Source organism: Rhipicephalus microplus, chromosome X (genome assembly GCF_043290135.1).
Source record: "Rhipicephalus microplus isolate Deutch F79 chromosome X, USDA_Rmic, whole genome shotgun sequence".
Taxonomy (NCBI): domain Eukaryota; kingdom Metazoa; phylum Arthropoda; class Arachnida; order Ixodida; family Ixodidae; genus Rhipicephalus; species Rhipicephalus microplus.
The window spans coordinates 305275257-305302582 of NC_134710.1; the positions used below are offsets into that span (position 1 = coordinate 305275257).

Genomic DNA, 27326 nt, shown 5'->3' on the forward strand with positions numbered 1-27326 from the left:
ACCGTGACAGAGCAGGACACTGAAGAACATTGCCTGTCGCATTTACTCGCAATTCAGGGATGCAAACCAACTAGCCCACGAAGGTGTTTTAGCTCCTCTACAAATTTTAAGTCTGGATCACAACCTAACATTCTCTAAAAAACATGGGTTCAGTTTAGAAAAAAGGAAAGCTGAGATTTTTCCAACAATTACTCACACTAGCATATTCAGATGATTACTTTGAACTGCAGGTCGCGGGTTCAAATCCCGGCTGCGGCGGCTGCATTTCCGATGGAGGCGGAACTGTTGTAGGCCCGTGTACTCAGATTTGGGTGCACGTTAAAGAACCCCAGGTGGTCGAAATTTCCGGAGCCCTCCACTACGGCGTCTCTCATAATCATATGGTGGTTTTGGGACGTTAAACCCCACACATCAATCAATTACTTTGAACTGTCTAACGTAGTCCCTGTGTTTCCATTTTTATGCGCTTAATAACATAAAAGAAAGCACTGTTGTAGGAAAGTCGTTCGCTGCATTGTCACAAAGTAAGTGTTGTATGAAATTTTTTAGCTACTTTGAAATTTGAGCTAGGTATGTGATGGCCCGAGAGGATCATTGCCTTTTTGACCACACTTCCGGAATCCCCTCTAACAGGCGTGGTGCCAGGGGTCAGGGAGGTAGCCCCCCCTGTGTTTTTCTCCCCCCTCTTTTCTTTAAGAAACAAACAGAACACTACGCATAAGTTCCCTGCCTTGCTGCGCCATGGAAGAAACTCACTTTTTATTGGTGCCCCCCCCTTCCCTACGAAAAAAAGTCCTGGCACTGTTCCTGTCCCCACAGATCAGAATCACAATGAATTGATTGAAGAATATAGTCGGTGTTGTTATATTCTAGCCGGTATGACAGCACTGACACGCTTCATAATTCCTGATGATGATGATGATGAGCGGTAAGTTATGGCACAAGGGCCAATTGATGGCCAAAGAGCGCCATTTCAGTAGGCTAGAGACATGAACAATGATATGATCTGTGGCTGTAAAGAGGTCTTGAAATTCCTCGCGCTAACACGTGTAAAAACAGAGCGATAAAATAATCATGGCAGTGGCATGAAATATGTGCAGTGAAAGTGGATGGCAGAATGTCTTGATAATAAAATCATGGCGGAGATGTCGTGACCGTGGCCACGACCACGGTACAGAGGTCATGCTACGGATCACCTCGAATTATGGGGTGAAAGCTGTGAACATCTTTTAAAAACGTGAAAAGTGATAAAAGTTTAATAAGCCAAATTCAATTCGAAATTAGTAAACCAAAATCACTATTCGCTTCAAGTCTAAAATTCCTTTTTCGCACAAGTCTTCTATTCACCTATCATTCCATTGTGAATTTCACACGCGAATGCCCATTTGATATGCATTCATTGCTGACCCTCAAGCAGGAACCAATTGGGCTCATTGCAACATTTGCTAAGAAATGTAAGAAATTTTGCTTGCCAATTTTGCTTCTGTTACCTCACAGAGATATCCCATGGACTGTGCACATGGTATATGCACACTGCTTTGTTTCAAACACAGAATCTTTTTCACTGCTGCAGATGAATCTTTCTCTACTTTACACAATTCAAACTAAATTGTCATACTCATTGTACATGCATAGCAGTAGAGAGCAGAGAAGAGGGAGTGGCTTGAAGCAGATACAACTTAATTCTTAATAAATAAACAATACAGTATCCTATAAATAGTAGCAACATTTCATAAATATTATCAAAAAGAAAACTGAGCAAGGATAACAGTTGTTTTGCTGGCGAAAAGTGAGCTAACATTTCATCAATTTCTAGAAAATCTGACAAACAGATTCAGAGTAGCAGGCACACTTGGTAAATCGTTAGAACACTGTAGTAACCTCAACCTGCAGTTTATACACTTTGAGGAACAGAATATTGTAAAAGTTAATTTCGCAAGAAATAATGAATGGTTTCGAGGGACTCTTGACTAGATACAAGTTTACTAGAAGATGGCAGCTTCCAAAAAGTTTAGCACTCTCAACATCTATATAAATAATGTCAATAAGAATGAATAAGCAGTGAACACAAACACAGTTGCAATGTCTAAATATACTTGAAATACAAAGAACATTTAGAATGTTGTCTTGATTTCCTCAAGACAACTATGTAAATGTTATTTGTATTTCAAGTCTATTTCGGCATTGCAACTGGGTTTCTGTTTGTGCAATGATTAATCAATGGAGAATGGCTTAAATTGAACATACACTGATCCACCAGCCTAAGAATGTTCGTCGAAAAACACGAAAAGTTTTACAAAAAGTATGAATAAATTAGAAAATATTGAACGCAGTTGCAACAGCTGAAAGGTCATGCAATGATGTATATTATGCCTCTTCCTTTCTGTACCTGCAGTGACTTTTGAATTGCCAACTTGTACAATATGTATATATTATCGCCAGCACAAAGCTTTGCTTATCAGCTTTCGTGCGAACTCAAACAATGCAAAGCTTCGTACCACGGCGAAATTCAGTAAATATAACGCCTAGTTGTAATGATCTGACTTGTAATATAGAGTGGTAAATACTCGAAGATGTTTTATACAAAGGCGCCACAAAAAAAGGAAAACAGTCGTCCATTTGCAGAACAAGACAACAAAACACAAAAAGGGTTAAGTTAACTTTAACAACCCCACCCCTTTCCTTTCGAAGAAAATAAAACACCGAGACTTATACCACAGCTGAACGCTGCACGTCGGAAATCCGAAAGTAGGAAAACAATTCCCGCAAGCAGTAGTTATTCAGGTTGTCGAACATGGTGGTATTCCTTTCCTTCCTCGTCCTCCTGATGCACAGGATGCCTCTCTTGACGACTCCCGTTATTTGGAAGTAGTTTTCTTCAATAAACCGTTCCCCCTCCTTGATTAGCGCCGAGGCAGCAGGCCTACTCTGGTTGCCGTTCGACTTGGCAAGCTCCCGGAGAAAAAAAGAGGTGTCCTTGTACATCTCGAAGGCCTCCGCCAAGGCCTTACTGACATTCCTGGTCAGCGCAAATTCGATGGCCTGCATCATCATGCTCATGTTACGCCAGAGTCGCTGCCTGATCTCCAACGCTGGCAAACTGGTAGCCGAGTAGTTCATGTACATCATCAGGAGTGTGTAGTTCCGCTCCAGAGCAACACTCACTAACTTCAGGCACGAATCCTCCGCCGAATCCTCCCGTCCCAACGTGATGCACGCAAGCGTGTTGTTACTCTCCAAGGCGGCAGCGATGGCCGTGTAAGCAGTCGACGTCAGGCTGCCGCCTTGCACGCTGAACCCCAAGGTGCTGCTGTTCCTGGCGATGCCATTGAAAAGCCAGATGAGACAGATGTCTTTCACCCTATTGGTGATAGTCACCACCTGGATCGTCGTGGTAGTCTCGAAGAGGTGAGCCAGCGCCGTGCTGTTGTCCAGGTTGAGGTAGCAGTTGATCTCGACGTCCTGGATCGATTTGTTCTGAGCTAGGCCGGCACACAACAGCTCGATCTGGGGCCCACACGTGCACACGTAGAGACACTGCAGAGTCTGAGTGAGCCGCAGCATGTGCGACAGCTGCTTCATGGCGGGCGTGCCCCAGACGAACAGCTGAACACCGCGGATGGCAGTGTTGGCCGCGAGGGCTTCGGCGAATGCGTCGAGGTGCTTCCGCGGAGCGCCGTAGCTGGACTGGAGGGTCGCGTTCAACCTCACCAGTGTCCTGTTGCAGGCGATGAGCCTGCCCAACGCGGCCACACCTTCCTCGCCAAATTTGTTGGCGAGCAGCGACAGCACCTTGAGCGCCTTGTAGTCCATGACTGCCTCCGCGATAGCAACGATGCCTTCCTCGGATATCACTTTCCCGCAAACGTGGAGCTCTTCAAGTTTCGAGTTCACCTTCAAGGTGGTCGCAAAGGCCCCAGCGCCACTGGTGCCGATGGCGTTGTCTCGCAGGTTGAGCACCGAGAGTAACGAGTTCGTTTTGAGAGTTTCGGCGAGAGCCCGGGCGCCCACGGGCCCGATGGAGTTGCTGGCGATACGAAGGGAAACGAGCGTGGTGTTTTCAGCTAGCGCGGCCGCTATGGCCACAGCTCCGTTCGCCTGCAGCTCGACCTGCTGTTGGTTGACCAACCTGAGAGTGGTGTTCCGTCGCAGCCGGGCTGCGAACTGCTTGGCACCCCGTATGCCAATCGTGTTGACTTCGAGCCGTAGATACTCGATGCTCTTGCTCTTTTCGAGTGCCTTGAAGAGCAGGATGGTGTCGGCCACCTTGAATCTAGTGTCGACTAGGGCCAGCTCGCGGAGAGTTGAGGTGACCTGGACATAGATGGAGATTGAGTGCACGTCACAGCGGCGCAACGGCATGTTGCACACTTGCACGCTGAGCAGCTTGGCCCGCCACATCGCCCTGATAAAGGTATACATCTCGTCGCTGTCCATCGCCTGGCCGTCAACGTGGAATTGCTCGATGGAAGAGTTGGGCGTCAGGTGCTGGATCACGCTCATCTTCATGCTGAACAGCTTGCCCGCGTAGCCGAAGTGCACGAAGTAGATACAACGGTGGATTGCGAGAAGCTCGGCAAGCAAAGCGCGAACGTGCAGAGGAAAAGGCGCCCCGGGCGGTTCTCGCGCAGCTCCAGACCGATGTTCTCGAGGAAACTATTCCACACGCCGATGCTTCGAACCAGCCAGCAAAACTGTCACATGGAAGTGGGCGAGTCGGCATCGGTCCAACGGGCTCGCATGTCCAGGGAGTGTCGCCTAAAGTAGGCCTTCAGGCAACGGCTGTAAGTCGGCTTCTTCATTTCCAGCGGCTGCTTCTGCGGCTGCTTCTGCGGCTGCTTTCGCTTCAGGGTGGCTGACATGGCAACGCCGCCGCTGGCCGTCGGTGTCATCGGCCAAAGACGGGGGCATCAGAGGCAGAGTGTGACGAGAGATGCGTCCTCCTGGTTCACAAGCGCGGCACTGGCTGCATCCACCGATAAAGAAGAGGCAGACGCCACAAAACGCGTGCCCGTGCAAGCCACTGGCTCGGTGAAAACGCGAAAGTAGACTGGCTCAACGTAAGCTTCTTTCAGAGCACCTCGAAGGGACATACAGTGCGGCTCCTCTTCTTGTACCGACGCGCAGGCGAAATAAACAACAGCGATGATGATGATCCTTGATACTCTGGCGCACAACCACAAAGCAGGATCGGCCAAGAACCGGGCGACAGGATCTTAACTAAAAGGTTTATGGTTTTTCAAACACAACATAATTTTGGGGCAAAAAAATATATAGAAAAAAAAGCCGAAAATCGAAAAAGGAGTATATCTGAGCAGGGAGCGATGCAGGCTATCAGATGCGATTTGAAGCTTGCAAGTAACAGCATGTGGAGCACGTTCTGAGGCGCCAATATTCGTTCTCGTCATCTTCAAACAAGCAGACAATTCGAGCAGCCATTCACGCTTGAAATTCGAGTGAGTCTTTCAGCAAGCCGGACGCGATGCCGAGTGCGAAACGGAGAGTGCCGTGTTGTAACGGCGTAGCAATACAGTAAAAGCTCGTTAATTCGACACCCGTTAATTCGGAAATTCGGATGGCTCTATTGGTCCCGGCAAAAGTGCATGTTCATCTATGGGACCAACCCTTCGTTATTTCGTCGGAATGCGACTCAGCACCGCTTAATTCGGACGAATGCTGACGGCTGCTGCTACACAAAAGAGTGATAAAGCAGCGCTGGCACCACTGGAGTGAAACCGAAACCTGAGTGGCATCGCCATCATCATCAACTAGTGGGGGCGATCGCAGCGTCACCGAACGTCAGCGTCTTCTTTTTTCTACACTCTGCGCCTCCGATGCCATTTTCCCTTGTGTTGTCATGTCAAAACCATCTCTTCTTGTGAAGTTCTCTTTTTCTTCCATTGTGACCGTATTCGCATGCCACCACCATCGTGCGCTACAAAGATTGCAACACCGAAAAAGCAGCAGAACTATGACGCGAAGAACTTGGCGACTAAAGTGGAAATTTTGGAAGCACTGGAGAACGGCGAATCGCGACAGCAGGTTATGACCAAGTACAACGTGAAGCGGAGCATGTTGGGAACGTACGTGAAAAATGAACAACAGATTCGACAAGCCTTCGAAAGCGATAAGTTTCAGGCCTCTAGAAAGCGATTGCGAACCGCAGCTCATCCCCAGCTCGAAGAAGCTTTGCTGCGGTGGATTACTGAGTGTCGCAACGCGCATCTGCCTTTGAGCAGACCTCTCATCGTGGCGCAAGGTGAGAAGTACGCTGCAATTATGAACATTGAATCGTTCAAAGCGTCAGAAGGGTGGTTTGCGAGGTTTGGAGAGAGACACGAACTTGTCTTCAGGAGTGTGTGCGGCAAAAAGGCCAGTGTTGACGAAAGCCTGACCACCGAGTGTAGAAATGTGAAGCTGCTGGAGCACATCGCCGCATATAAACCACGTGACGTGTTCAATGCAGATGAAACTGCTCTATTTTTCAGAGCTCTGCCTGACTAGACGGTGACTTTCAAAGGGGACGCGTGCATTGGTGGCAAGAAATGCAAGCAAAGGATAACTGTGCTTCTTGCCGCCAATATGACTGGCACGAAGCGCTTGCCACTACTTGTCATCCGGAAGGCGCTTAAGCCACGTTGTTTTAAGAATGTCAAAAGCCTTCCTGTCGAGTACACAGCGAACAGGAAGGCATGGATGACATCGGATATTTTTCGCGGCTGGCTGCAGCAGTTGGACCGGCACTTCACCTCGAAGGACCGCAAGATAATTATGGCTGTTGACAACTGCAGTGCCCATAACTGTACAGTGGAACTGAAGAGCATCAAAGTAGTTTTTTTTTCCGCCCAACACTACGTCTGCTCTTCAGCCGATGGACCAGGGTATCATTCACTACGTGAAGTCTAAGTACCACAAGCACCTGCTAAAGCGAATGATCCTATGCTCAGAAGCTGGAAAGTTGTATCAAGTGGACTTACACGGCGCAGTGCATATCATCGCCCACGTGTGGAAAAACATTCCGCCGCAAGTCATCGACAACCGTTTTCGGCACAGCGGTTTTGTGAGGCCCGAGCATGCAGCAGTTATTGACGATGGCATCGAGGAGGTGTCAGCAGAGTCCACCGACGATGGCTGCCTGACTTTCGATGCTGTCCTTTCCACAGATGTGACCTTTCAGGACTACATCGCGATTGATCATGGTGTCGCCACGAGTGGTCTCCTGACCGATCAAGAGATTATTATTGATGTCACGGGCGCCCATGAAGACCACGATTCCGACGAAGAATCATGAGAGAAGATATAGCCGCGACCTCATCACACCTCACGGGAAGTCTCGGAGGCGCTGTTATATTAGAGGACGCTTGCCTGAACACTCCCGACAGCTTGCGTGCTGTTGGCTATTTGAAACAGTTAAGAAAAATTGTGATGTCAGGCGGAATCTGCGCGAAAACGCAGACGACAATTACAAAATACTTCAATAAATAAAGGTATGCTTCTGCATCTTGATTTTAAATGTTGTTTTCCCTGTTCATTCTTTAATTCGGCATTCGGTTAATTCGGACAGTTTTTCCAGTACCGTGAAATCTGAATTAACGAACTTTTACTGTAGCACCGTAATCTATACATGTCCGTACAACACTTTTATATAAATTCATCAGACATTTCCTATCACTACCCCTTGTAGTGCATGACAACACTTTCCAAATATTCATTGTTTTTAAGCACCTGTCTTTTAAATACTTGATGTGTGGGTGAAGGTTAGTTTAGTGTCTAATATTAGTCCAAGAAACTTGTGCCCGGTCTTCACTGACAGAGGTTGACCATGTAGGTCAATGTCGGGGTCAGGATGGAGACCCCTCTTCCCGCAGAACAAGATGCAAGTGCTCTTTTGCCTGTTGAGTATAAAACCATTCTCATCTGCCATTCAGATACCTTGTTCAATCCTAGTTGAACCTGGTGTTGGCTGATTCAGATGTTGCACGATTTGAAACCAATCTGTACATCGTCGACATATATGCAGTAAAAAATATTACGTTGGAGTGACAAGTGCAAGGAATTCATTATAACTATGAAAAGTGTGCAGCTCAATACACCTCCTTGTGGCACTCCTGTTTCTTGGACAAATGTTCAAGACAGGACAGTGCCAACTCGGACACGGATTGTCCGGTTGAACAGGTAGCTTTCGATGGTTTTCAGCATTCTACCCTGTACACCTAAATGTGACAGGTCTCGCAATATGTGAAAGCGCCATGCAGTGTCATATGCTTTTTCCACATCACGGAACACAGAAAGAAAAAATTGCTTATGAACAAAAGCGTAGAAACTTGCGCCTCGATACAGACAGGGTGGTCAGTGGTGGACCGAGCCACTCAAAACATACACTGGTATGGGTCAAGTAGGCCATTAGTTTCAAGGTAGTGCATCAGGCGCCTATTTATTATTTTCTCAAAGACCGTGCAAAGACAGCTGGTTAACGGTACAGCCTGCAGCTGGAAACTGTGGATGGGTCCTTGCCTTGTTTTAGAATTGGGATAATGATAGCTTCCTTCCAGGCTGAGGGTAGCTTGCTGGAAGACCATATCGCATTATACAGGAAGAGAAGAGCTTTCTGGGTTTCAGTGGGCAGGTGTTTTAACATTTCATATGCCACACATTCCGGGCCTAGGGTAGGTTTATTGCAGCAGGTAAGTGAGGCTTCTAGTTCAGCCAAACAGAAAGGTTCATTGTACTCCTCATGTTTTGTGGGTTTGCGTTCTAATCGATATTTGTATGTTCTGGTTTTGTATATTCGGAACGGTTCACTACACTAGTGTGATGAGCTTTAGACCTGTGCGAAGTGCACTCCGAGAGTGTTAGCCTGATCTTCCAAACTATCCTCTTGTGTGTTCACTAGAGAAAGTGAATGTGCTTGTCATCCTGCCACTTTACCAACCATGTTCCAGACCCTTGCCTCATCTGTGTATGAATTTGTGCCTGATAAGAATTTATGCCAACTTTCTCTTCTCGTTGTTACAGAGCCAGAGAGGTGCATGCAGAATTCTTCTGCGATTTGTTTCTTGCTGCATATTTTTATTATGGCCAATGCACGGAAGCGACGTAGTTGCTGAGGAGAAGATGGTAGAGCTCTTACAACCTGCGTTATCTTAGACAGTGGTTTTTGTTGGTCCACGGTGGTGCAGAACGACTTCCAGTTTGACTGCCAAGCTTTTTCAAGTACCTCTAAATTTTTTTTTGCACATTACGAGAGGTTCTCAAGTCTGTGATTAATTTTGTTCGCCTGTGTCTGCGTTCAGCTGGAAAACGAACTGGCCGTAGTTCTTCGTATACCACATCAACCGGCTTCCTGGAATTGGATGTTTAGACAACTTGTGTAGTGGTCTGTATTGCTGTGGCGATTCTTTCTTCAATCTGTTGGGGAAAATATAGAGCTACAAGACTTTTCTAGCTCTCCTTGAAAAGCCCCCAATGTGTGCATCACCTTCGAATGCTTCCAACGCCGGTGTACCATCGTAGATGTACGTAAGAAAGAAGGTGATCACTACCATAAGTTTCCACGTCTGCGCACCAGGTGGTGGATGTTGAAAGGTATTGAGAAGCGATAGCTAAGTCGAGACAGCCACTGTACCATGAGCCTCGAAGATATGTCGGTGACCCTTCGTTAAGAATATGAAAACCATTGTTGCTTGTGAAGTCTAGAAGTTGTCTTCCCTGATGAGATGAAGTGCACAGAATTTAAAACGGGTGGAGTGCGCAGGACTTGAAACCGGGGGAGCAAATTTTGAAGTGCGCGCCATGAATCAAGTTCGAAGTCGGCAAGAAGAAGCTGGCACGGATGGTAATGAGTAACAAGAAACAACTGAAGCACTAACTCGACGCAGACGCAGCTTTATTCGAAGCACATGCGTGACAGGGAAAAAGAAGAGGAAGAGTGAGCGGTGGCCTCAGGAAGGCGAGCGACGCATGAGAGCGGTCGGCTTTCGTACCCGAGCCAAGGCTGCCACCTCCATCGTCCGGGGAACTGAAGGACTTTAAGACTACCAGCCTGTGCCGACGTGCCTGTGCCTGTGGACAGGTCTGAGCTGTCGATCTTCGGGCTCGAGCTCAGGCGAGGCTGTCCGGCTGGGACTCTACCTCGAGGCTAATGCGTGAAATGCAGCGTCAGCTGGTGCAGTGTCCGCCAGCAGCCAAGGAAGGCTGCTTCTCTCACGACTCATGTGGCTTCCCAACAACGATGCCTACTACGACAACAATAGCATCGAGGCCGTGCTTCGCGCCTATGCTTCTACACAACGATGTGGGTGAGAGGCCACTCCTTTGACGCACCGCGACGCAATCTGTGTAGAAACTGAGTACTTAGGACTTTTGTTTAGCTGTTATTATACACCTGCTGTATATTTATGTAACTTTATCCGAGAGATAGGTCTTTTTATATTTCGGGGTAAAGTTCTTTCGAGTATTGTTATTAAATGCTTGCCTAAAATGGACTCATCTTTCGGGAAGTGTCCTGAGGTGGCTTCCTGGACCTCCTCAGTCGAACCTGCACGTTTTGCGAAACAATAACCACATTGTTACACCCGATTACTTATGACACTACTGCCCCAAAGATGGTGATGTGCACTGAAGTCACCTATGACGATGTGAGGTCTTTGACTCGAGTCTATGACAAGTTTCAGATGTCCAGCGTCAGGCGAGGAGAATTTGAGACTGGCAGTAGGCCTCCCCTGCCGCCTCAACCCATCTCAGAATAATCTCCTGATGTTCAGGGTTGTACCTGCCTATGGCATACTTTCACATGGGGCGTCTCTTATAGTAAAGCTGTTTTTTTTCAAATAGCTGAGCATGCGTCTCAAATTTAGAACAGCCGATAAGAGGGAAAGGCTTAGTGTTTGATTTTTATTTCTTCAATTTATGAGAGAGCCAGATTGTCACTAAGTAGAAGTGAGAAAAATGCCTTTGTTGCTTACAATCCGGTTGAGCCTGCTTTAGCAATTGTTTGTCAGTGACTTCATCTTGCCAAAGCATCGTAAATATCAATTGTAATCTGCATGGGAATAACCCAGCCGGTAAAGAGAAGGTTTTTGAGTTATCACGTATGTGACATGTGACATTTATATTCGGCCCATTATTTTGGGCCTCTGTCTCACCTGTGAGTTACTTCCTGTCATACAGCAAAAAAAAACTCAATATTTATAAGCAAATGATTGATTTAGCGATGCTTTGCGGAAATAATACAATCACTGCAATAGTAGCAATGATTTGCGACCCCACACCAGCTGAGGTCGGTAAGGCGTAGGGCTGCTAAGGTCGAGGACGTGGGTAACCTGGGTTGTATTACCGACCACGGCGGTCGCATGCATATCGACGGGGGCGATATGCAAGAATATCACGCCTGAGCTTCAATTTGGGTGCATGTGAAAGAACACTGGATGGTTTAAAGTAATCCCAAATGAGTGTGCTTCATTTTTGACACGTCAAAGCTTGTAAATATATATTATTCATCCATTAAATATTTCCCGAGTGCTGTCCCTTTCAGAATCACCATAGTCACCAATTTTCAATAGGCCTTGGTCGTCTCACAGAGTGCAGCATAAAAAACATTCGCGTGGAAACGCGAAGCTGAAGTTAAATATGTCCTTCTTTTACAAACGTGTGGAGGGTTCTCCTTCAGCGTGGACGAAAGTTTATTGCTGAACCCGCCATCCCTCTCTAATGACTATAGGGAAAGGCAACTGCTCCCTCTGCCCCCCCCCCCCCCTATCGCTGCTTAAGCGCATGCCTATTCGGGGCGAGATAGAGCTATAGGTGGCAGCACCGCTCCTGCGAAAGTGTGGATAGGTGGTCGGCGGCACGTAAACAAATACACGCAGTGGCGCCGTTGTGGCGCTTAGATGTGTGCGGCCTGAGCCAAATGTCGGCGGATAAAATGCCTTGAATATGATTTACTCTTATTATCTACACTCTTCTCTACTGAATTGGTGCACAACACCTATGCAACATTACCATTACTCACGCGTAAAGTGCATTCTGTCATTCAGAGATGCTCACCCTGGGTGACTCTCTTCCCGCTTTCGCACTAAATCCTACCTTCGCTGTGTTGTTTGTAAAGGTGTGCGCCCAGACCTCGGTGCGCCGCCACTGACGCTAACTCATCGGCTCGCCGTCGCCGCATTGTTTCTTCAGGGCACGCCACTAATCCACGAATAAAGTTTTTTTAGTAAACCTGGCTTTTTTTGGCAGTTCATTCTATCACCAGTAAATTGTCGGTCCTTTCTTTAACCTGCCCTTTTGCAAACGCGTTGCAATCGATCCGTCTGCCATGGTTACAGTTAAATCACTGGATCAGAAAAACTTGTTCAGTACTCCTAATAATGTAGGAAGGCAGTGTTGGACTCAAGATGAACGTTAATTCTAAGCTACTTTCCTGTTTATTGTAGTTAAGCGAACACAGCGCCAACGACGGTGTTTGGCAAGGACTATATACCAACAAATTCTCGCAGACGGTCGAGTCTGCATACTCCCTTTTGCACAATATATAAGGGGAAGGTCGGTATTGGAATAATAATCAATACGACTGTGAAAATGAGTGAAGGCACATTTACAGTTCAAAGGGGAAGATGAGCGCTAATTAATGTGGAAGCACTTCAATATCTGCTTCATTGTTCTCGCCTAACAGAGTGCGTATAAATGTCACAACCACAAAACTTTGCTTGCAAATGCGTAGCAAGACTACGTAAAAATAGAATAATGACAATGTGCACGCATGCATTCGTACTCAGAGTGATATATATAGGTATCACTGACCCAGTCAGCTCCCATTTTTCTTGATGTACAATTGGAAGGCAAGCTGAGCGTGCTCATTATATAATTCCCACTAGGTTGTGCCGATAATCCAGAAGCAAGAAAGTGTATGTTGGATGGCCCTTAATCAGCCTGGCTGGGAGCCGCGAGACTGTACCACGTCCAACGAAGGTCATAAAACGCAGTGCACACCCTGTAAGTTGACAGTTCAAGCTAGAAAGCTTGGCAAGCCGAAACAACTACAGAAAATGACATATGAGATTACTAGATGAGAATTGGTAAACGTTTCGTAAATGTTTTGTTATTGGGCATGCATACTAAAAATGAGAAAAGAAATTTGGGTGAGGGTGTGCTTATCTCAAGTCATGTACAGTACATTATTATCCAGGGAAGTTTGGAGCACCCGTTTAGCATTCGTCAAATAGAGATTACCGTGGCTGTGATTGAACACCCATCAGAACACCGTGCCACCGCGGTACGTAGGTTGAATGTATGTATATTGCTTCCACAAATGTGCAGCATTCCTTTTTTTTTGGTACCGTGCTTACGTATGTTTCACAAGATTCATAGCGATATCCGTTTGGTATATCATTTGAAAGAATGACGAACCCAGCCTTGAAGGAAGCGCGCACACAACATGATTCAACACGCAAGCTTGGACGTCAGTATTTTTAACAAAGCAACACGGTTCGAAAGGAAAATAAAGACGCACATGCGTTACCAGGATGCACATAGTACAGACGAACACACTGCACATGAGACAATCACATAATTATTAACCAACACATGCCGATGCACCGCAAAAACCATAAAACTTTAACGCGCTGCATGGTACATTGTAAATTACATTTATCTAAAAATATGATCAGCGTCTTTTCGTGATAATGCTATGGAAGGTCTATTATCAGGACCATGTGTTTTCTTTGCAGTTTATGTAATTCAGTCATTTCTTTATCACATATTGTGTACTTTGATATGCTTTCATCAGTTTCCTCACGCATTTACTTCATTGCTGGGTACTGTTAAAAACTGGCGAGAAACCGCACACTTGTTCCGCAGTCGAGCAGGCAGACTATACCACTGATGTGGACATTTCTTGGAGCCCTTTCTTCGAGCTTCCCGCCTGGCCTATGCACACGCTGGCGCAAAACAAGGAATGGCTAACATCCCAGTCTTTCCTCTCTTGTCGCTCGTACAAAAAGAAAGCGGTATGCGATACGTATGACGTCTAACCAAATATTGAGCCCCAAAATGTACACTTCCTTCCTCACATTTGAGAGTAATTCGGTTAATCTATCACACGGCCAGTAGTGCCTGCTCTTTGATTTCCGGTTTTTGATGATCTCAAATAATCTCAAAAGCATTGAATGGCGCCGAGAATTTGGCAACCTTTTTATTTCCCACTATGAAAAATCGTGTTCTACTCTCGCCTACTGTACCCACATTCACGCGTACGTGAAGTATTGAAATAACAGCAGCTGCTAATGATCAACTGAAATTCATGAAACTGATGACATTTGGTTCGCTCCTATGTGGCAATTATTAGGATATCATTTATAAAGCTTTATTAGTTAACTAAGATCAATCATAAAATATTTTTGCAATTATTTTTATTGCTAAGCATTGTTGGTTACATTGTAGAGGGTAGTCCAGAATGAACAATCAAATATTTTGTGGTGAAATACATGCCACGGGAAGATTTTTTTTCTAGCCTTCAGAGAAAGCCCATGAAATATGAAACAAAACCATATGACTTTGCTCGTTATCACCAGTGCATTATCATTATCACCAGTGCTTTGAGCAGAACAAACTGTGCGTGCATCGTCGACCGAACACTTGTCAGGAACAATGGTGCTTCCTTGCCAGGTGTGGCCATGAATAATGCTGGAAAAACCTGTACATTTAAGGCCTCGTTTTGTTCTTTAGACACAATGTCAATGATATCCAACAGACAATAATGACGAGGAAAGTATAGGGATATTATTAGAAGTGATTGCAATGTAAATGTGAACAAGAAGAGTGGACGAAAACTTGACTTGCAGTGGGCGGGGACCAAACCACAATATAAGGAATAATGCTGACGCACTGGGAATACGATGCATAGAGCTGCGGCCGCGCATTTGATAGCGACCAGTGTGCAAGTGGTTTCACCGTGGTAGCATTCATGCGTTGTTGCTGAAAAATGTTGTGCAGGCTGGAGCAAATATTTGAGCACTTTCAAATTTTGCACAAATATTGCAGTATTCGAATTCCCTCTTGTCTGAGTTTATATTATTGGTAATTTTGAAGTTTTCAACATAAACAAAGAGGTGTATATTACTGTGCATGTACAGACCCTATAAAAATGACTTCACTGCAGCGGAGGGTTGCTCTACCGTAAATCCACCTATTAAAAAAAAATTGCCCTGCCGAGAAGCCCCACTACAAGGTTAAATAAACAGGACAAGATCACATCGATCAATAATTTCTTAAGTTTAAAAGCTTGTTAATTCAGCTTATATGCTATATGTATAGTAACGTTAAAAACGTATTGTATGTTGCAAGTTATCGCTTGCAGTCTACTGTAAGTAAGCTCCTGCTAATATTCAAAGCAGCTTTCACTTTCTCTAAACTAAAAAGGAGGACATTTGCATCGACTTGTTCTAATTAAAATTTTTTTTTAAGTTAAAGTGGGTGAACTTTGTTATTCGGATGTGAGAATGTATTCGCACAAGGCTAGCGTTGTGTCACAACCCACGTACAGAACGGGATTCCAAAATGCTCCCCCCTTGATGAGGAATCCCCCTCCCCCCACTCACTTTTCGTTCCCGCTCTCCCGTCTCCCGTTCGAGGCTGCTGAGAATGTCTGGCGGGGAATTGATGTACGGGACCTTGGTGTCATAGCTTTTGCCAGCAGTCGGCTGAGCGTAATCGTGTTCCTGGGTAAACCAGACAAAACCAACCCAGCTCGTACCAATGAACTCTGAAAAGGTTCTGACTAGGTTACGATACGCGTGCAGAAAAATAGTCAGGTTAGAGCTTTCACATGACATCTGCAGCAGTAACACAGGAACCGGTAAGAACATACAATAAAAGCAACCTCATTACCACTCTAAGTTAGACTTAAGAATTCCAAGAATATAAGTTCCTGCCCACGTCTCATTAGTTTTCTTCAGTTTTCATTCGTTCAACCAAGAGCGGAACTTGCTTCCCAATGATATAGTGTCTGCACACAATTTTTCTCCTGAAACAAAGAACTTCATGCGAGTCAAATATGAATATCTTATGCTTAGTATTGATCGCGTTGTTTGCCTCGTTTTTCACAGGTATACGCCAGTTTCATGGCTGTTTTGTGGCAGGTTATTAACAACATGCATGTAATCAATCCCTTATGACATTGCAGAATTTCTCAGGCATGTTTATTTGAAAAAAAGCGTAATTGTCAAAAGAGTTTTTATATTCTTCCAATATTGCTTATAGGCAAACTCAACGCCCCACATATAGGAGAACACCGTAACCTATCATTACCACCATTGCTCGACAACTTCATGCACGATAGACACACGTGCAAAAAAAAAAAAGAGGCTGACTTGCACTAACTGCACAATTAATTTCCAAAGAAAGATGTGTTCTAACTTACGTCATTTTTCTGCAACTCAATGCAGTGACATGCGATGTCGTTACTACGGAGCACTTTCGTAACCTATATTGAAATTGTGCGAAAAAATCGAAGATTATAAAAAGCTTCACAAGAAGCAACCAAGTTGTACTGTTGTATAAAACTCGTTCGCTGCATTGAGGCAGAATAAGTGCTGTATCAGGTTTTTTTTAGTTACTTTGATATCTGAGCTTGGATTGTGATTGCCTGAGAGAATCATTGCCTTTTTTATCACACTTTCGGCATCCCCTTTAACAGGAGTGGGGGAGGTAGTTCTCCTATGTTTGCCTCCCCCCTCTTTAAAAAACAAACAGAACACTACGCATAGCTTCCCTGTGTCACTGCCCCATGCAATAAACGGACTTTTTGTGGGTGCCCCGCCTCCTCCCATAGAAAAAAGGTCCTGGCACTGCTCCTGACCCCACAGATTGTTGCAAGACACTGGAACACATAATCTATTCTTGCCTTATAAAACACCTTCAAGATAATAATTTTTTCACTCCGTCTCAACATGGCTTTCGCGCAGGCCTCTCGTGTGTTACACAGCTAACCGAATTCGTACATGACATCGCTTCATCATTCGACCAGGGCATTCAATTGGAGGCTGTTTTTTTTGGACATCAAAAAAGCTCTTCATGTCGTCCCCCACAGTCTTTTGCTTCATAAGTTGTCGTTTCTTGGTATTCCTAAAACCCTTATAGACTGGATTAAGGATTATCTCAGCGGCCGCAAGCAATGTGTTGTGATAAATGGTGTGTCTTTATCAACAGCTGATGTACTGTCCGGGGTGCCACAGGGGTCGGTCCTGGGGCCGCTTCTGTTTTTGATTTTTATCAATAATTTTCCACTGGGTTTGAAATCAACAGTGAGGCTTTATGCTGATGGTTGTGTTTTGTATTGCCCAGTCAAGTGTTTTGATGACACCACAGTACTTCAGTCTGACCTCGATAAGATTGTGTCTTGGTGTGCTCAGTGGCAAATGTGTTTGAACCTAACTAAATGTTTTCATGTGCAATTTAATAACAAAAAAAAGGTTGTATTCAGGTCCTCTTACTTAAATTCCTGCGCAGTACAAAAGGTAGATCAAGTTAAGTATCTCGGCGTAACATTCACGGCAACACTAGATTGGACCAGTCACGTAGATCTAATCACAGCCAAGGCTTCGCGCTTAATTCATTTTTTTCAAAGAAATTTCAGCGACGCGCCACAAACACTCAATGAAACCCTGTATATTACAAATGTGCGCCCAATTTTAGAGTATGCTTGTGTTTCTTGGGACCCTTTCACGAATGTACTAAAAGAAAAGTTGGAGAGGGTGCAAAAAAGGGCTGCCAGGTTTGTTACAGGAAACTACGATTTTAGAATAAGGTCTTCTGGAATTCTTCAGGCCTTGGAAAGGGAACCCCTTTGTGGACGACGGAAAGTTCAAAGACTTAAATTTCTCCATATTATATATCACGGTAAGACTGGGCTAAATAAAGAGCCGTATTTAAAGATGCCTAGTTATATGTCCGAACGGAAAGATCACTTACATAAAATTAGAGAATATACCTGTCGATTGAATGTCCTTAAATACTCTTTTTTTCCAAATTCAATTAGTGACTGGAATGCGCTAAAATACCAATATTCTCTGATTCTAAATTTCTAACAGTCATTGAAACAGCATTTTGAGCTGCTGAAATAGCCCACATACTTGACGTTGGCTTTGTACTTCTCTTGGTTGTTGATTTTTATAAGTATAATTACTGCTTTTGTTGTATAATCCTGTGTTCTGTACTTGTGTTCTAATGCTGTACTACAAGTGTTGATTTCTCCTGTATACTGTAAGGCACGATTTATTAGCCTTGAATTTTGCTGTTTTGTATTTTATTTTCTACGGTAACTCCCCTACAACAATGCCCAATGGGTGATGTAGGTACTTGTAATAAATAAATAAATAAATAAATAAATAAATAAATAAATAAATAAATAAATAAAGATGAGAAACATAGTGAATTGATTGAACAATATAGTCGGTGTTGTTCTATTTTAGCCGGTATGACAGTACTGTCACGCTTCATAATTCTTGCCTCATGAGACCAACAGACAGTAATGCCAAGAAAGGCATAGGTCACATTGCATGTATGTTTTAACTGTTTGGCATATTGATTACTAGAGACCGGATACTAGGCAAATGCCTATTTTGTTTGTTGTGCTCCTATTATGCCATTTTGATATATGAGCATAAATTCAAGATTAAGACGGGCTTTTGTAATGTTTTATAGGGCCTATAAATGCCTGTTTTGGGTGTTTGTGCCTAAATGGATATAGGTGCTTTTAAAATTTCTAAATGAGCCCCTATATGAGCGCTATATAAGCCCAGATTTTGTTATCGAGCATGGTATGAAACCTTTAATAATATAAAAAAGGCAACATTGCTATTTCCAAACACTATAAGGTTCAAAGAACACAAAGCTCACATGCTGCGAGCGATGAGAGGAGGAGCATGAATAGTGTAAAAGACTATTTCTGCAGCCCTAAGCGGAAGCACGTCTCAGCGTCTGCAAGGGAAGGAGGAGAGAGAATTAAAGACAGGGTAAGAAAATAAAAGTGATGTCTATGGGCGAGGACGCGGCGACAGCCTTCTACCGACAGCTCTCCGTTGTCCTGAAGAAACTGAAGAACCACCTTTCAATCCTGGGTGTTGCGGCGGGAAAGGAGTAGCAGGTTTTTCTGTCCAGCCACGGGTACGAGGAGAATGAATGAAAAACCATAAAGGGCCACTCATGGAATGCTCAAGTTGATTCAGTGGTGGTGAAGGCCACCAAATCAATATACTTTACACAGTGAAGCCTGAGACAGGCACCAACTTGTTTACAATCAACAATGTATTTAGCATACATTCACCATATGCTTAAATACGCTTGTTCGGTATCAGATCCCTTGCCATATGTCTAAGTGACAAACAAAAAAATACAGAACAGAGCTTCAAAGTCTGTCCTAAGCCAATACTCAAAAATGACAGCTGCAACAATATGAAAAATGAACTAGGATGGGAATTACTATCATCACGTCGAATTAAACTGCAGTTAAAGCTCCTATGTCAAGTATTTTACGGTAAAATTCGATTAGAAAATGAGTGTACTTAAAAAGTGCTTTTTGCCCAATGGTAGTTAAGATTTTTGAATATCGTATCATATGTAATTTTATAATAATTTGTTTTGGTTAAGATCCTGACGAAATGAAATGGCTTATAAAGAGAACAAATTGTGTTGCGTCACAGAAGGAGTGTTTTCCTTGACATTGTAACCCATCTGATGCAGTGCCTTCGGGTAAAAATGTGATGTGCATGCGGCTTTAGTTTTGTTTGTAATTTACTCTGTAGACGTGCCTCTTTAGCTGACATAAAAAGTTTTAGTCGGACACTAGAACTTCTTGCATGCCCAATGAAAAGCGTTCCACAACGGTGATTTTTCAAATTGGTTTGCTACGAGCCACAAAACCATGATGCGAAGAGGCCAACTTCAATCCTTTGCTTCTCGCCACATGTAGACATCGCGAGCCTAATTCCTTCCCTGGTCTATTCGGTATCAGGGCTAGAGGATCCCATGACACATAGGCACAAAGAACAACATGCGCAAGCAAGGTCAGGCGAGCATGACGTGCCCCAGCCTACTCGTGCACATACACCATTGTTGTTGTGTCCTATTGGTGTTCTCTGTTGAGTATTATCCATTTGCGTGGAATAGATCAGTCAGTGCACATACTTTTGAAGAGGCTGGCATTGATCATTGACGTGACCCTGATACACGACGGCGCTCCGCTGAAATTGTGGTCAGAGACAGCGCAACAAGCACAAGCTAAGCGCTGTGAGGGTTGGCGAAGGCACGATTCAGGAACAACAAGAAGACGAACGCAAGCAAAAGGGGTAGTACTAGTAGTGATGGTAGTAGTAGTAGTAGTAGTAGTAGTAGTAGTAGTAGTAGTAGTAGTAGTAGTAGTAGTAGTACTAGTAGTAGTAGTAGTAGTAGTAGCAACAGTGGTAGTATATTTGGTTTTACGTAAAAAACCACGATATGAATATAAGGGATGCCGTATAGTGGAGGTCTCCGCAAATTTTGACCATCTGGTGTTTTTTAACGTGCGCTGACATCGCGCAGTACACAGGCATCTACTTTTCCGCCTCCATCTTGATGTGACCACGGCGGCCGCAGTCGAACCCGCGGTTTTCGGGTCAGCAGCGGAGCACCCCATAGCGACTGGTCCAGCGAGGCAGACGCAAAACGAGGGCCGATTAGGGAATAGCATCTTGAGGCTATTTAAAACAAAAATAAAAATAATAACAGGGTGAGATTTCGTTTGCGTGTTTTACTATTTTTCTCAGCTTTCATTCATTACACTGACTTTAAAAGGGCGGCGTAAAAACACAGAGAAAGAAAGACAGAGAGAAAGAGCGCCATCTTTCTTTTCTCTTTGTCTTTGCTCTTCCCTTTTGAAATGATATGAAGCAGCTAGCCCAAACCAAAGTACTCCTCATTCATGCTACACAACAGAACACATAAATTATACAAGCCAAGTAACGTCACGTGCAACGCTCTTATCGAGGTACCGTTTAACATGCAGGATATAATCAGGAGACGAGACATTTTTCGTCTGTTTTTCTAGATATAGCTAGCATTTAACGAAGTTCTGATATAGAGCGTTCGGTATGCGACACCAGTCCACCCTTGTCAACGTAATAGCGCGAGGTAAAACAGGTCTATTCTTTGCTGTACGTCACTCCCTAAATCTTTGGGCGCACACCCACGAGAAGGGCAAGTGGCATTCATTAGAAATTGAGCATTTTCAGCGACATGTTATTTTTCAGATATTGACAGCAATGATCTGGAGTGCCCAGTTCACAATTACGCTTGTCAGCTTGAAATGCCCAAACCTAATGAGGGGCTCTTTAAGGCGTTCTCTGATAGGGGAGAAATTGGTCCTATGCGATTAGACCTAGCATCCCTCTCTTCTGGGGTATCAGTGGTCTAGTTATTTGCTTTTGTGCTGCCCTTTCAAGCTACGACAAAACAAAAGAGACCCAGGAGAGTGTTAACTGATTGGTGGAATCTTTATGCACAATGCTAGACAATAAAACAAAAAAACCACATACTGGAAATCGCGCGGGAAACGCATGCTACATTCAATCGTTGGCATCTTTCTGCTATCTCAAACGATATTTTTTTGCTTCTTACCGTAGATACAAACACCAACCTCATTGTTTTGGGATATTTAGGTTTTTGTAGAAGTTTAGTCTGCCTATATTTATGATTTTGAGGGCCTGAAACGGTGTTTTACCTGCCTGTGTTTGGCGCCTAAAACATACCTTTTTAGCGCCGAAAAATCCGGCCTGTAGTAAGTACAACACAGAGAGCCGTAAAAGTGGATGAAAAATACAGTTGCCGCCGCTAGAGAGCGAGTCTACAACCTCTGTAAAGCGTCCAGTGCTCCACCAATGCTCTACGTGTTAAGCAAATGATTAAGCTCTACGTGTTAAGCAAAGGTTTGGTCCTCGCGTGCGGCAAGTTGGGTTTTTGTCCATTCTAGTTACTTCACACAATTATGTCATAATTACTACAACAGAGTTAAAACAAACAAGTAACATCTCCTATACCTTCCTTAGCGTTACTGTCGGTGGAATTTGTCCAAACAGTCCAAACAAATCAAAAAGGAGTCAAGAAAGAGAGGTATTACTTTCAAAGCGGCTGCCTTTTTCGCAAGAGCTATGCGACACTGGCAGTTCCCCTCTGACAGGCAGCTTCGATTGGACAAGATCTGGTAGTCCAGGGTCAAGGGAATGTCTCTCTGCTTGCAGATGGCTTGAACGGTGTCCTCCAGATAATAGAAGTTCGCTATGATTCTCTTGAGCTGGGATAACTGCAGAGAAGAATGGCATATTTCATGGTTTCAATATCGTAAACACATGGAGTTTTACAGGACAGAGTGATGTTCGATTGTTCATGTGGAAAAGGTTTAAAAGCCGATAATTAGGGCTGTCGTACACGGTGCCTTTGGTGTACGCACGAGTAACATAAATGCAAGCGAGTAAACTTATTGACTGTATATGGACTTCTTGGATGTTTGCTTCAGTGCAAAACACAATTGAGGCAACAATAGAAAACAATATTTGTCGAGTTATCTATTTTAGCAAGAAGTCTTGTATGTTATATATATATATATATATATATATATATATATATATATATATATATATATATATATATATATATATAGCAAATAAGTTTCGGGGAACCTTGCCAGCAGGTTGAACTAATTTCGTGTATCTGTTAGTTATATCGACACAGAATAGCCACCACATTATGACTGTACTGAAGAGGGAAAAAAAAGACTGTTGTGTCTGCAATCTAAAGGGTTGCTGACCACCTTGGTTAAGATTAGTGCATTTGTTTAAATATATTTTAAATAGATTTATACCCAAGCAAGCACTATCTCCTCATGACTCAGGTGAGGGGTGCAAGACCAGAGGTTAATTCATCATATTAACTCGATCGTTCAGTAATTCTGGCATTTTTCTCATTTGTTTATTCTACTCATCATGGTCTACGTTGTTAGAAACACAGCGCACTGTAGTAATAACTTTTAACGTAGTTAAATGGGAGGTCGTAATGCAGTGATAGCCTTGCTTCGAAATGTCGATCATTGTTGCAAATTAAATGAGGTAGTGATTGTGACGATTTGATACTCTATAGCGATATTTCATGCAAGGATAATGATAATTTATATAACAATATTTTGTGTAATCCTAATAGAGAGCAGGTTGCCATCATAGAAAAAGTTGCTAAGAACTCAGTCTACCTAAAAGTGGAACCACCTGGGAACAATATCAGCGAAGCAATACTCCATTTGCCGCACTTATTACTCTAAAGGCGGCAAAACTTGCTCTGCAAAAGGCATTTGCTATGAGGCAATCCATGAAAGACCGACATACTCGTAGCTTTTCATCCGACCAACAGTGATAGGGCGCCGAAAATGAGCTACTCTTACATACTTTATACAAGCTGTATGTAGTTACTCCTGGAAGTAGTAAGCCCCTCCCTTTGCACTGCAATGAATTAATGCACACATGAACAAACAAAAGATTTTAAATATCTGTGAGTAATTTTTGATGGCCATTTGATCTGGCAAAACAATATTACCTCTGTATGTGCTAAACTAGGATTTGGAAGCAGTACGCTATAAAATGCTAGAATTTACTTTCAAAGTAATATTCACTGAATGCTATATTTTGTTTTTTTTTCATTGTCACGTATCATATTGCATAGATTTACGGGGGAAGATTTTAAAAACATATCTCGAACCCATACATATTCTACAAAAGTGAGAACTTTGAATAATAAACAGTGTTAGATATGATCAACCCAGAGCGCTATTGTTGCATAAAATGGAAATAGTACCGTTTGATCATTTAAAACCCTAAAAGATGACACTGCACTTATCACCCACAATGTCATTCATTGCAAGCTGCCCTTTCATACATCAATTTTTCATCTTCCTCCCGCTTTACCAGACGTGCTGCACTGCACGATTTCAATCTTCTAAACGATGTTCATGGAAAACGATTACTACAATTTGCAGGTGTCGAGATCTGAAATGATATGCGGCTCTAAATAAAATAAAACAAAAGTTTTTTCTTCTGTATTAAAAAGATCATTTCAGCAAAAAAATGAACAGTTAAACTAGCAAGCACTTTCGCCACAATCTCAGCTTCACGACATATTGATTGTACATCGTACCTGACATTCCTTATGCACCTATACGTATGTACATTAGATTTACAGTGTTCAAACGATATGTTCATTGCATATATGTGCCATGTTGCACGGTACTGATATTACCCCATCATAAATATAATTTGATTTAAAGTTTCGCTCCATGTTTTTTTTTCTCGTTATGATTGGAGTGTACTTCTTACATCTCCTTCGTTTAAACAACCCGTTTCTTGAAATCAATATTTGAATAAAGCTCCGACTAGCCAGTGGCTATGACTCTAACCAGTGCTGTGTATTTTCATGTATTCATAAGAACTTGAAATAAAGAGTGATAACAAATAGAGGCGAACACTAGCTTCCGAGTGCACTGGAAGACTGTTATATATATATATATATATATATATATATATATATATATATATATATATATATATATATATATATGTTTCAGAAATAAATAAAAATGCGTTACCTTGGTCTTGTAGATACTTCTATCTATCGGCAATTCAGACACGAGTTCATCAAGGCACTGCATCAAGGCTCTATGACGTGATCTGCAAGGACACCAGGGTGAATGTGAATGCAAATTTATTTATTTATTTAGTGAATACTGCAGACCACGAACTGGTCCAAGCAAGACAGGTACAAGAGGTAAGATAAATATACAAAAACACATGTGATAACATAAGAATATATCACGAGAAATCGAATCAAAACTCGTGCTAACAGAATGCATAAAAGTTAACAAGGCAAAATGTTACATAAAATAGCAACATAATAAAAATTAACAGTGCCTAATTTAGTTCTAAACAACCGAAAGTTGGCTGGGATAAGTTAGGCAGTTCCACTCTGACACAGTACGCGGAAAAAAGAAAAATTTTAATGCGAATGCTTGGTTTTGGCAAAATACGGGGTTAAAGAATGGGCGTGATGATGATGTGTATGCCTAGTGTACAGAGGAGATACTTATGCACACGGGTAAAGGGCTAACTTGTTATTAACTAGCAGATATAGAAAGCTAAGGCATTTTTTTTCGTCGTACTGAAAGTGTTTCAATGTTGTTAGCATTTATGAGTTCAGTCGGTGGGTCCGTAAGTTTGAACTCAGAATAAGCGAACCTAACAGCCTATTTTGTACCGCTTCAAGTTTCTGAATGTTGGATTTAGTAAAAGGGTGCCATACAACACAAGAATATTCTAGTTTTGCTCCTATGTACGTAAAATCTCTGCTTCATGACATATATTGTACATCATACCTGACATTCCTTATTCACCTCTACGTATTTACATTCGATGTACAGTATTCAAACAATATGTTCATTGCATGTAAGTAATTAATTTACAACAGTCAATGACACGAGTCGTAGAGTATATTCCATAAAATGATGCTCATCAACATCTTTCCTAGGCAATCAACGGAGAAGTATTTCGTTACATAGTGCTTAACAAGCTATTAGGACCTTATAGTCAACGGCACAGTTACACACATTGCAGCAAGCTGTGTGTTGACAGACTTTTTTTTTTCAGCTTACCTTTCTCGTGAGTTCTTCGTTATTAGCTTGCTCTGGTCGCCGCCGTATGTAGTTGCGCCGCTTCTACGCTGTAAGACCACAACAACATTGTATCAGAGCAATTACACAATCGCGGGCGCGAAAGCCGAAGACTACTTGCTCGGCGTTTACGCGCCAAGGAATTACGCTTGATTCTGAGATGTCACGACTATGCTCCTCAACGCGCGCTGCTGTCCAACTAAAATATATTACGAGTTCTACGTTAGCTATAATAGTGCAGCTAATAATTACGGTTACCTTGCACTGAGGACTCATGTCTGGCCTTCTTGATAGTCTGCTGTTGCAGTAGTCGTCTGCTTTGCGCGAGTTCCCGCTTTTTTGCTGCCCAGTAGCGCTCGACGCACCACCACCGGTCGACGTTCAAAACGCGCACGTAACATGTGTATGCTTATTTGTGAGTGACGTTTCCTAAGTCTAAAAGCTTGACCTTAGAGATTGGCTACTGAAACTCGAAGTTTTAAATCTCTTGGGCAGTTTGGATGTGTTTTTGTTTCTTTTGCTGTTTCTTGTTCGTTGAGCTAACAAACATTTTGACTACCGTTGTGAACATGAATAATTGGCGTTTTTTGAATCAGCGGTATCTTACCTAGATGTGTGGCAGCTTAGGCTAGTTGGTATGACATGACGACAGTTATAGCGCAAGAACAGAACGACGACATAGAGACAAGAAAAATACACAGGAAGGTGCTTCGTATTCTTTTTGTCTCTGTGTCGTCATTCTCTCGCGCTATAGACAAATTCCACCAGACTTACGTCACGAAAATGCGGTGACGCTGTCTTGGTAGGCAAAAGACGCTCTGCCTACCGCCGTTTCTGTTAGGTTTTCAATGGTCCGTGTGGTGTTCTCAGTCAAGCAACAACAACAAAAAAAAAAACGGTATGCCGACGAGCTGAGTTGCGGTTGGATGCGAGGCACGCCTCACAACTTAGTTTTGTTTGTTTGCACGTGGATGAATGAATTAATGTAGCTGTTCTGTGTAGATCGGGCGGCGGCTAACGCCACCTAGCCGTAGCACTTAGCGAACCATCAACTAGATTTACCTTTTGGCAGAGGCTGCTGCGCCGCGTGGCGCACGAGCCACCCCCACCCCTCCACAAAAACGGCTACTGTGCTGCACGGAAGTGACGCGGTGCAATTTCTGGTTAGGCGCTTCGTTTGAACTGTCGGGAGCACAGATGAAGGAGAGGTAAGGAGAGGCCCTGACGTCACTCCTAGCGAAGCCGCGATGAAGCCAGAAGTCGGCCATATTTACTAGGCAAATTCTCCTCTCTTGTTTACATGTGAATGCGAAGCAGAAGGCGCGACTACCTCTCTGTCTCAAAAAGCAGGTGGCCTGCGCGCCGCGTGCATCTGTGCTATCCGAAACCAACGGAACGGATTTCAACACGCTGTCTTGCCGTGATACGGTTCACGAGATCTCTGCGTATGGCTGTTGTACTCTTGCACTGCCGGCGTTAACAATGAACACGGCAAGTTTCACGTTAAGCTTTTTTTTATTTGATGTGTTTTTTGTGAAAATAAAGATTATATTTCGGACATTGCCGTGCGACGAACCAGGCACCGAAATTTGTA

At 43.5% G+C, this 27326-nt stretch overlaps 2 protein-coding genes across 3 annotated transcripts; both read right to left on the reverse strand.

Annotated features, from left to right (window-relative positions):
• Positions 1 to 2171: 2171 nt before the first annotated feature.
• On the reverse strand, positions 2172 to 5755 carry LOC142777204 (uncharacterized). Its single transcript, XM_075881525.1, has one exon. It carries the CDS (start codon positions 4507 to 4509, stop codon positions 2710 to 2712), a length of 1800 nt encoding a protein of 599 aa, XP_075737640.1. The 5' UTR covers positions 4510 to 5755; the 3' UTR covers positions 2172 to 2709.
• Positions 5756 to 19727: 13972 nt separating this feature from the next.
• Positions 19728 to 26061, reverse strand: LOC142777205 (uncharacterized). Of its 2 annotated transcripts, XM_075881527.1 has the most exons (5): positions 25991 to 26061; positions 25715 to 25782; positions 24656 to 24737; positions 22148 to 22330; positions 19728 to 20729 (listed from the first exon to the last, which is right to left on the reverse strand). In XM_075881527.1, exons 1-5 carry the CDS (start codon positions 26006 to 26008, stop codon positions 20709 to 20711), a joined length of 372 nt encoding a protein of 123 aa, XP_075737642.1. In that variant the 5' UTR covers positions 26009 to 26061; the 3' UTR covers positions 19728 to 20708. The 2 variants fall into 2 exon arrangements, with proteins under 2 accessions (XP_075737642.1, XP_075737641.1); XM_075881526.1 differs by having other exon boundaries at positions 19728 to 22330.
• Between the last annotated feature and the right edge of the window lie 1265 nt (positions 26062 to 27326).